This window comes from Tupaia chinensis, unplaced genomic scaffold, assembly GCF_000334495.1.
Source record: "Tupaia chinensis unplaced genomic scaffold, TupChi_1.0 Scaffold000688_1, whole genome shotgun sequence".
Taxonomy (NCBI): domain Eukaryota; kingdom Metazoa; phylum Chordata; class Mammalia; order Scandentia; family Tupaiidae; genus Tupaia; species Tupaia belangeri.
The window spans coordinates 1284841-1296889 of NW_006160211.1; the positions used below are offsets into that span (position 1 = coordinate 1284841).

The 12049-nt window shown below is 37.1% G+C and overlaps 1 protein-coding gene across 2 annotated transcripts in view; it reads right to left on the minus strand.

Moving 5' to 3' along the window:
- Positions 1 to 12049, minus strand: part of SOS2 (SOS Ras/Rho guanine nucleotide exchange factor 2) — an 89699-nt gene that overhangs the window by 64646 nt on the left and 13004 nt on the right. For both annotated transcript variants that reach the window (XM_027776616.1, XM_027776617.1), the window contains exons 5-6: positions 9390 to 9533; positions 4186 to 4296 (exon numbers count right to left, since the gene is read on the minus strand). In XM_027776616.1, the coding sequence (XP_027632417.1) occupies positions 4186 to 4296; positions 9390 to 9533 (255 nt within the window). The remainder of the gene's footprint in view (positions 1 to 4185; positions 4297 to 9389; positions 9534 to 12049) is intronic.

Here is a 12049-nt window from a genome sequence, read left to right on the forward strand (position 1 = left end):
CTCAAACCGCGGTCAACTACATGGGAGTCCAGCGACATAGCCATTACGCTAACTGCTGGTCCCAGCATTTCTTCATCTCTTATATGGCTAAAATATCTTTTACAATAGTCCTCTACAGATTTTTTTTCAAATGAATTCAAATTTTGAAAAGCCTTTTACCCTCTTGCACATTTTTACATCATCATCAGAAATGTTTTACATTGGGAACCAGCAGTTAGCGTAATGGCTATGTCGCTGGACTCCCACGTAGTCGACCGCAGTTCGTGTCCCGGACCCGGTGGCTTAAAATTCACGCTGGGCACATGTGCGTGCGTGCCCAAGATCCCGAGAGGAGAATGGAGGAGAAGGGATTGCGGCGTGACCATCCCCCCTGGGGGGTGATTTCTCGCTTTCTGTCTCTATGTCTCTCTCTGTCTGGCGAACGCACGCGCCCTACAGTGAAAATCTCTCAAAAAAAAAAAAAAAAAGAAATGATTTACATTTAAATCATCACAAAGAATGTATTTTTAGGGATGTATATACTATAAACACTATTAAACCATGTTTTACCAAACATGACTGAATAAATTTCAGGTTTAGCTAATTTAATTTATGAAAATGTGTTTCATATAACTTAATTGACAAAGCCCATCTTCACTGTCAAAATAAACAGCCAGGGGCCTGGTGGTGGCGCAGTGGTAAAATACAATACTCTGTGAGGCTGACCCGAATGGGAAGGTTCTGCACTCAAGACTAAAAACTTCCCTGAGTACAGTGGGCACACATGTGCCCATGATCTGGGCTGGCTGAGGGGTAAATCATACATTAGGATGCTGTTGGGACTAGTGTCTTTCTCTCTCTCTCTCACTCATGGAAGAAATGAATTTTAAAAACTTTAAACAGTAGATCAGACTTAGAAATCTGATTTCACTCTTTAACTCAAGTAAACATATTAATGTCATGGCTCAAGGACTGGAAGCATCTGGAAGAACCTATAACTGCTTCCAAAGCAGTACATCCAGGTGTAAGAACTTTATGAGTCTCCCCTTTTCCTTTACCCCAAATGAATAATGAAGTAAATAAAATAAACAAAGAAACAAGTTAATATTCACTGTTGTGATAATCATCAAATGTCTTAATTCATAGATAGTAGATATATAGATAGGACAAGACATAGATTATTATGACATTTTGGCTACTGAGAGTTTTTACCATAATCATCACACATCCTTCTTTTGGAAACTCTTTTGCTTTGTACTCAGTGAGCTTTCCCTCAACAGAAATACATTTTTTTCTGGTTGGTATACTGACGGTGTTTACACCTTGAATTAATGTATAATGGGAAATCAATATGGCAAGAGGAAATGTGTAAGCGAAATTAGAAAGAAGGGCACAAAAAAGAAACATGTTGGGGAGATTCAGATCTCATTCCCTTAAGGCTATCTGTACATTTTTTTTTCCAAATGGTGTATGCATTTCCCAGAGAGAGAGAATCTGCCCCCCAACTACCCCCCTACACCTTTGCATGGGAAATAGTCACAAACAGGCAATCACTAGTATATAGATATGGATGAAGTCACCAATGGAAAGCACCCATAGAAGTTAAGAGCAGGCGCCAAGAGAAGTTGAAGAACAACTCCAACTAAGGGGACTGAGAAGAAGAAATAAAAGAGGAAAAGAGGGAGAAACTAGTATTGTCGGAAGCAAGGGACAAAAAGGGAACTAACATAGTATAGACTTAAATTTGAAATAAAATATACACTTGAATTGGCAAGTAAGTTCATCGTCAAAGGCAGTTTTTAGTGTTATATCCTGATTAGAACCTGGATTGTAGTATTTTGATAAAGAATGGTAAAAAAGAAGCAAACCAGGTGGCATGGTAGTTTATGTGGCTAGATCCCACACGGTCAACTGCACAGTTCAAATCTCAGACCCAGCGGTTTAAAAAATACAATGGAGGATCAGTAGGTGGTATGGAGGTTAAGGCACTGGATTCCCACATAGCTGACTGCAGTGTGAGTACTAGACCCAGCAGCTTGAAAATCATGCTGGGGAGTCTGGCCGGTGGTGTGGTGATTAAGGGCACTGGACTCCTGCATGGTCAACCAGGGTTCGAGCCCCAGACCTGGCAGCTTGCTTTCTTACTTTCTCTCACTCTATCCCTCTCTGGTCAAATTGGAAAGGAAAGGGAAAGGAAAAGGGAACGGGAAGGGGATGGGGAAGGGGACGGGAAGGGCAAGGGAGGGGAAGGGAAGGAAAGGGAAAGAAAAAATAAAATCATTCTGGGCACAATTGGTGTGTGCCCAAAATCCCAAGAGGAGAATAAAGGAGAAGGGACTGCGGTGTGGCCATCCCCAGGGGGGTGATTTCTCACTTTCCCTCTCTTTCTCCCTCTGTCTGGCAAGTGCATGCAAACCATTTTTTAAAAATAATAATAATAAAAAGATGAATACAATTGGCTGCAAAGTGAAAACAACAAAAGAAGGGAGTCATTCTAGAGTGAAGAAAAATTTGTTCATTTGTTCTCTTACAAGTTTTAGGACAATAAAAATCTGATTATATACATAAGTAAAGCAGGAAGGGCCAGTCTAGATGAAGAAGTTTCTACAACTAGTAAGTAACTGAGCATCACCTATGTCAATGTAACCTTTGTTGTGTTCTCCTTTCATCTAACTACTACCAAACCAATAAACTTACACACTCCTGCTCAGGACAATATGTATTGCCTTTAAACTATAAGCCTGATGGAGAAATTAGCATGAAAACATATTAGCTGTTTTTAACTCTTTATGATTTTTTCAAATCTTCCTCCGGTAGGGAATATGATCCTGAAAAAAACTCTCCAGAGTCATCTTTGTATTCCTGACCTAGAATGTACAAAATTTTCTAGTCATTCAGCATTTGTGATGTAGTACTGTAAAAGATGTCTATATGAAGAACAGGTGGATCAGGACAGCTTTGTTGCCTGCTGGTTAGGGTATCCTAAGTGGCTGACTGTGCAGTTAGCATCTTGGAACCATCAGGTGCATGTGTGTGTATGCCCAAAATCCCAAAAGAAAGGAGAGATGATGAGAAGGGATTGTGGCGTGCTATTCCCCATGGGGCATGCTTTCCTCCTCTCCCTGGCTCTCTCCAGTAACAGCATACAGCCTCTAGCAAATAAATGAATGAATAAATAGGCTTAGAAACAAGATTTTAAGGATCAATGAAATATTTTCTTACCTACTTTATAAAACAATTCTAGAATTATAAATATCTGAAGGGCAAGATGATGAAGTATTTCTTCACCAAAAAAAATTAAAATAAAATAACATTCAATTTAAGTTTACCTGAAAGTGTACAGCAACTGCAGGTCTGGCCATCAACTTAGTGAAATGTTCATTAAACTCTGGTGATAGAATGTCCTGTGACAATGTTTCATAAGGATCAAATGCTTGTTCCTATTTTTTTAAAAAGGAAAATGTATTAGGTTTAAAAGTACATCCTTTCTACCAGTATGGCAGAGATTATTTAATAGTAAATTTGTATTCAAGCCTGGGTTTCATTACTCTTTTCTTCTCCTTTTCAGGAACAAATGAAAACTATGTCTGCTACTGGTAAGTTTTTAAAAATATAAGTACTATAGTGATCTTGAGCAACAGATAAGAGGCTACAGGTCTTAAAATAGGTAACTGACTTTGTGGTCACAAGTATCAAAATATTAAAATGCTTATGTACATTTTGCCCAGTAAATAAAAAGAATATATGTTAGTAAAAAGAGGCTAGAATTTGAAATTCAGTTAGGCTACCTAGGTTGAAATTTTATGTAAACTAGGTACCTGAGTTTACATTTAGGATACCTCTAAAGGAAGCAAAAGTGATACTACTGTTCTATGCACTCTAAAGTTTCCAATATTAGAAAATGAAAGCAGACTAAAGATAATATACACCCTAAGATAACAAAGCAGAAACTACTCATAATTTGTCCAATATTTAAATAAATTTATATTATTTGACAATGTGCAGTTAGACTTCAAAGATTAATTTCTGTATTTAAAAATATAAAAATAGTGGGGCCAGCATGGTGGCACTGGACTCCCACATGGGTTGACCACGGTTCAAGGCCTAGACCTGGTAGCTAGAAAATCACACAGGCGCATATGTGTACCCAAAATCCCAAGAGAATAACAGAGGACAGGGACTATGGTGTGGCCATCCTCCCTGTACCTGAAAGTGTACAGCAACTGCAGGTCTGGCCATCAACTTAGTGAAATGTTCATTAAACTCTGGTGATAGAATGTCCTGTGACAATGTTTCATAAGGATCAAATGCTTGTTCCTATTTTTTTAAAAAGGAAAATGTATTAGGTTTAAAAGTACATCCTTTCTACCAGTATGGCAGAGATTATTTAATAGTAAATTTGTATTCAAGCCTGGGTTTCATTACTCTTTTCTTCTCCTTTTCAGGAACAAATGAAAACTATGTCTGCTACTGGTAAGTTTTTAAAAATATAAGTACTATAGTGATCTTGAGCAACAGATAAGAGGCTACAGGTCTTAAAATAGGTAACTGACTTTGTGGTCACAAGTATCAAAATATTAAAATGCTTATGTACATTTTGCCCAGTAAATAAAAAGAATATATGTTAGTAAAAAGAGGCTAGAATTTGAAATTCAGTTAGGCTACCTAGGTTGAAATTTTATGTAAACTAGGTACCTGAGTTTACATTTAGGATACCTCTAAAGGAAGCAAAAGTGATACTACTGTTCTATGCACTCTAAAGTTTCCAATATTAGAAAATGAAAGCAGACTAAAGATAATATACACCCTAAGATAACAAAGCAGAAACTACTCATAATTTGTCCAATATTTAAATAAATTTATATTATTTGACAATGTGCAGTTAGACTTCAAAGATTAATTTCTGTATTTAAAAATATAAAAATAGTGGGGCCAGCATGGTGGCACTGGACTCCCACATGGGTTGACCACGGTTCAAGGCCTAGACCTGGTAGCTAGAAAATCACACAGGCGCATATGTGTACCCAAAATCCCAAGAGAATAACAGAGGACAGGGACTATGGTGTGGCCATCCTCCCTGGGGGTGATTTCTTACTTTCCCTCTTACTGTCACTCTCTGGCAAATGCACATGGCAATAAAACAAAAAACTATTTAAAAAAGGAATTATTTATTTAATTTTATTTATTCATTCATTCATCTATTCATTTTAATTTGACCAGAGAAAGACAGAGACACAGAAAGTGAGAGAGCAAGCCACCAGGTCCAGGACCCGAACCATGATCGGCCATGTGGGAGTGTCCAGTGCCTCAACCACCACACCACCTGCTGGTCCCCAAAAAAACTTTTTAAAGAAAATAAACAAGTATTAACAAGGATGTTTAAAAAAATTAGAGGTATTGTTCAGGGTTAAACGAAATGTAAAATGGTACAGCTCCTGCAGAAAACAATTTGGCAGTACCTCAAAAAGCTAAGCATAGAATTACCATTGATCCAACAATTCTACTCTTAGGTAAATACCAAAAAGAACTGAAAACACTGCAATCTCAGCAACCATGAGCAAATGCATACACAAAATGTGGTCTATACAAGTAATGGAGTATTATTTGGCCACAGAAAAGGATGAAGTTCTGATATATGCAATTAACATGGATGAACCTAGAAGGCATTATGCCACGTAATGTAAACATAAACAAAAGGATAAATATTGCCTGATTCCACTTGTATGAAATAGCTAGAATAGGCAAATTCATTGAGACAGAAAGTAGATTAGAGGTTACCAGGAGCTGAGAAAAGAGAGGAATAGAGAGTTATTGCTCATTGGGTAGGACTTTTGCTTGGGAAGATGAAAATGTTTTGAAAACATATAGTGGTAACAATTGTACAACATTGTGAATTTAATTTATACCACTGAATTGTATTATACATGTAAAAAATTATTAAAAGGATAAACTGTTATATGTGTATAGGTATGTATATAAACATAAATATATATTTATATAAAATACAAATGTATATATTTTGGACATATAAAATTAAAATATATGTCCAAAATATAAAATTAAATTAAAAGAATACAGTATTTTGTGAACCACAGTATCTTTAAGAGTATAAAGCAACCAAACCACAAACCACTGGGCTGTTGGGAAAGTCATGACGCATCTTTGAATAGAAAAACATAGAAAAATATAAATCATGACTTTTCCAATGATCTAATAGTATATCACCAAACAGAAATATTCTCCTGGGGCCAGCAGGTGGCATGGAGGTTAAGGCACTGGACTCCCACATGGCCAACTGAGGTTTAAGTTCCAGACTTGGTGGCTTGCTTTCTCACTTTCTCTCTGGTGAGCTCACGTGTTCTACAGCAAATTAAAATAATAATAATAATAAATAAAATTAAATAAATAATTCTTTAAAAATCTATTAAGAACCATGGCTGGGGCTGGCCTTGTAGCCCAGAGATTAAGCATGGTGCATATGGTGCCTTATGGCCCATTGATGTTCAAATCCCAGCCCTGGCAGTTTGACAAACATGCCAGGCACATGTGCATGTGAACTCCAAATCCTAGCAGAATGGAACTGTGGTATAATTAGGCTTCATGTGGGGTGTAGAAGGCACTTTCTTTCTTTCTTTCTCTTTCTCTCTCTGATGAGTGCAGATGGCCCTCTAGCAGTTAAGATCAACAAAAACAAAACAAAACAAAACAAGAACTGAGCCTGGATATCCTGGTTATAAATTAGTAACAAATGTTTCTCTATTATCTGTTTCTTTGTGCATAAAATAGATGCAATAAAAGAAATTTACATTTTCAAAAAAGTTATTAAGTAGAGATTAGAAACTAGAAAATTTTTTACACATGGACTGGGCCACTGGCCTAGTGGTTAAAGGAGCTGGATCCCACATAGCCAACCAACTAGTTTGAATCCCAGACCCAGCAGCTTGAACAACATGGCAGGTGCATGACTGTGATGCCCAAAATCCCAACAGGAAGGGGAAATGGAGAAGAAAAGATTGAGGCTGACCACAGCCCTCACTAGGAATTGCTTTCTCCTCCTCTTTTCTCTCTCTCTGTCTTTGTTTCTCTCTGGCAAGCACACACACCCTCTGGCTTATAAACAAACAGGAAACATTTTTACATGAAATCTAAAGACAGTGCTGTAAAGTTCTATTTTCCAAAAGAAACAAAAATGGCCAGTGAATAGGAGAAGATATTCAATATAATTAGTTTTTTAAAAAAAACAAAATTAAAGAAAAATAAGGTGCTGTTTTTCCCTATTAGACTGGTAAAAATGAATGTGATAATACCCAGAATTAGTGAAAAGTGTGGGGAGACAGGAGTAGCCTGCATATACTAGAACCAATCTGGAAGTAAATTTGGCAAAATGTTTCAAAAATTCTAAAAACATCCCTAGTCTTTAGCATTACAATTCCACTTCCTTAAATAGATCGTAAAAAAAATTATTAAATTATGTAGGACCAGCAGATGGCGTAATGTTATGTCACTGGACTCCCATGTAGTTGATTGTAGTTTGAGTCCTGGACCTAGGAGTTTGAAACTCATGCTGGGCTTGTGTGTGTACTTCCCCAAAATCCCTAGAGAAAGAAGGGATTGTGGCATGGCAATCCCCCTGGGGGTGATTTCTTGCTTCCTTTTTTTTTTTTTGGAGAGGTTTTTGCTATAGGGCGCATGTCAGACAGACAGAGAGAGACAGAGAGACAGAAAGCGAAAAATCACCCCCCCCCCAGGGGGGATGGCCACGCAGCAATCCCTTCTCCTCCATTCTCCTCTTGGGATCTTGGGCACGCACGCACACGCGCGTGGTGTGAGTTTAAGCCACTGGGTCCAGGACTCAAACTGCGGTCAACTACGTGGGAATCCAGCGACATAGCCATTACGCTAACTGCTAGTTCCGGTGATTTCTGTCTCTCTGGTGAGCACACACACCCTATAACAAAAATCTCTCTCTTCCTAAAAAATGTAGATTATGAAAGCATAGTGCAAATATGTTTGTTGCAGCATTGTTTACAATAACAAAAAAATAAAAAGGGAAATATCCTATAAGTTATGGAAAATAGGGGGTTAAAATAAGTTATGGTATATAAGTTATGGTATCCCCAAATATTATATTATTTACACTTAAAAACTGTGTTGAAGGGACAGCAGCTTGCACAGTGGTCATGGAGCTGGACTTCGCACAAGGAAGTTCAAGTCCTGGACCTGGTAGCTTGCTTTCTCACTTTCTCTCTCTCTCTCTCATGAGTGCATGTACAAAAATAATAATAATAATAAATAAAATAATTCTTAAAAACAAAGCTATGTTGAAGTGTACTTATTAACAAAGAAAATGTTCAGATATATAGAGTGAAAAATGCAGGTTATTAACAGTAGGATCCTATTTTGTAAAAACATACAAGCTTGAATGCATGCATAGAAAAATATTTTAAAGATAAAGAAATGTTATTAAGTTATAAAGTGGAAAAAATAGAGTGACATTCATCTTATTCACATTTATCTCTACTTTTCTGAATTTTACAATGAACCGCATTACTTAAATCACTTAAAAGATTACAAAATGGAGCTAGCCTCCTGGCATAGTGGATCCCACATCAGACCATGTGATTCAAATCCCAGCCCCAGCAGCTTAAAATATATGCCAGACACATGTGCATGCATGCCCCAAATCCTGACAGGATGGAGACATATAGAAGACTGAATTGCAGCATGATCAGCCCCATTAGGGGGTACTTTCTCCCTCTCCCTCTTCCTTCCTCACTGATGAGTACACATGCCCTCTGGAAAAAACAAAATTTTTTTTTTTTTGAGAGGTTTTTGCTATAGGGTGCATGTGCTCGCCAGAAAGAGAGAGAGACAGAGAGACAGAAAGCGAGAAATCACTCCCCAAGGGGGATGGCCATGCAACAATCCCTTCTCCTCCATTCTCCTCTCGGGATCTTGGGCATACATGCACATGCGCCTGGTATGAGTTTAAGCCACCAGGTCCAGGACTCGAACTAGGGTCAACTACATGGAAGTCCAGTGACACAGTCATTGCGAAAACTACTGGTCCCACCACTGACAAAATTTTAAAAAAAAGATAAAATGACTTTCACTTTGGAAAAAAATTAAAGATAAATTTTGTTTTCAATTTTATTAGTATAAAATCTACAAAAGATAAGGAGCTATAGATAATAAAATTTATTTTCCTTCACCTTAGAGTAACCATTTTTTTAAAAACGGTTACTAAATTTTATTATTCTATAGTATAAATTTTCATAAGTATTACCATAAGTATACTATACAGAATCACTATAAATATAGACAATACAGTTTTAGCTTACTATCAGTTAAATCTTAAGTATTTTTTTAATAGTAAACAGCACTGGTTTTCATTTAATTTGTAAACTTACTTCTGCCAAATCTTCAAAACAACTGCCAGCTAAGGGATGAGGACTACTTTCATCAGTCATTTCAACTGTATCTTCAATCAAACCTAAAAGTTTCACAGTCAATTCATGTATATCGGAAATGTTACTGAAAATCTTTTCAATATCCTGAAAAAGATTAAAAAATATGAAGTCAAAAATGGTGCTTAAAAATTACTGAACATAAACAGTAATGTAAGTGTTAAGGATATATTTTCACTCGATCATATACTAATATATTCCAAGATTTAATGGTAATTATGAACAAGAAAAAGGAATTTTTTAATCTCTTGAATTAGACAGTAAAAAAAAAACTAGAAAATATAGATTGTAGATAGTTTTGTTAAGTAATCTAAAACCTCATCTTGTGAATGATTCTAAGCAATACTTTACATACAGAATTCCAGCATGTGAGATGCTAAATGCCTTGATCAAGGTTTTATAGCGCTCATTAGGTAATAAGAGCTAGAATCCGAATGAAGATGACTTCTAATCCAGGCATAATCTGGTCTCACAATTTGTGGCACATCTCCTGGATTTAAGAAGGAATTAAGAATTTCATTCAGGCACAGCCAATGTAGTGCAGTGGTAAAGCCAGTGCCCTGCAGTGCTGGAAGCCATAGGGGTTGGCCTGAAAAATGGTACAGGCATGAACAACCAGCATCCTGAGGAAGCTGGAGGTCTGGAAAGGGGAACTGTGGCATGAGCTTGTCAATAGTGAGTTCTCTCTATCCCCTCCTTCGCTTTTGCTCATGTGTGCATGCTTCCTAGCATAAAAATATACTAAAAGATTTTATTCAGTCCCCCACGTATGACTATATCTAGGTTAAGACAGGTTCAAGTTCCTAGGCAAAAACAGGTCATATGGCTATTCAGATTTTATGCAACTATTATTCTCCCTGGAACTTAAAATAGAAACATCATGGGTTTGGGAACCTGAGAGACCTAAGCCTGGATTATGGGTCCACCACATGTATGGTATAACATGAAATATGAAATACGTTTGTCCTGGGTTCCTGTCATCAAATGCCTAAAGCCCTGGGAACTCCTTGTGTAATAGGAGGGTCTTCCGTTATTCATAATGGCCTCTTTTTTTTTAAACCCTGTATCTGCTATAATATGATAACTCCTGAGTTCATGCTAATTAAGTTACTTTGGGTAGGGCCCCTACAGAGCCTCTAGATTGGGCCAGTCACCAGAAAGACCAAATGATAAAAAGCTGAGGAGGTTAGAAATTGTAACCCCCACCCACCAAAGATAGGTGAGGCTGGATATCAAGCACTATATAAACTCCTGAATACAATTTGATGATTTTCTAGTTCCTGACGACGTGGAAATGCTAGAAAGGTGGCTTGCTTAGATAGGGCAGGGAAGCTTACGCTCCCCATACCTGCCCTATCCTTCTCTTCCTCTGGCTGTTCATCTGTAACCTTTGTACTAGTCTTTATAACACACTGGTGATTATGTAAGTGGTTCACTGAGTTCTATGAGCAGTTCCAGTAAATTAGTCAGATGCAAAGAAGGTGCCATAAGAACCCCCGATTTATAGTTAGTTAGTCAAAAACATAGGTCATAATCTGGGACTTGCAACTGGAGTCTGAAGTGGGGCAGCCCCTAACCTGTGGGACCTGACACTACCTCCAGGTATGACGTCAGAATTGAGCTGAATTATAGAATATCCAAGAGGTGACCTAAGGAAAATTGCTTCTCTGGGGAAAAAATAACCCATATATCTGGTGACAGAAGTGCTCTATGTTGCATGTGAGATTAGAAAAGAAAAACAGGTGTTTTGTTTTTTTTTTCTTTTACAATATGCTAAGTGCATGATCCTGGATTAGGATGACAAAGACAATAGTACAGCTAACATTTCTTAGACATCTATTATGTTCTACATACTATCTTAAGTACTTAACACATAGTCTCGTAACAGTCTCATTAAATAGGTACTATCATCACCCTCATTTAACAAATGAAGAAACACAGGCACAGAGCATTTAAGTAATTTGTCCAGTCATACATATGGGATCTAATACTTAGTTCACAGGGTTCTTATGAGGATTAAATAAAATAGTTTCTACAAAATGCACCTGGATATATAAGACCCTATACAAGTGTGGGTTGTTTTGAAGATACCAAAGGGCTCAAAGGAGTAAACCAAGATCAATTTTAAGTCACTCATTACTTTATCTAATATTTACTGAATACTATAATCTGATTTTAAGATTGTCTTTACCTCTAAAGTTTAAATCTAGTCTGTGCTTTAAAAAATTATAATAGATATAAAGACAGAGGAAAAAATTATTCTCTCTTCCTTCTGACTCATAGATATTACAACAGAAAATTTCTGTCAAATCAGCACCAGTCCAATAAAAGAGATCCATGTAATTCATTCTTGAGGAGTAAAAATGGATAGGACACGGAAAAGGCAAAGATAACACCAAATACCAGCATTTGTTAGACTTTTATTTTTTATACCACTATTGACAAAATATAATTATAATGTGGTGGAAAAGAATCCAAATCCAATGCCAATCTCTATTACAAATTTGACTAAGCCATAAGCATTCCGTGCCAATTTCCTTAGCAATAAGGTGGAGACGAATTATCGTCTTCCATACCTATCTCACAGGACTGTTATAAAGGCC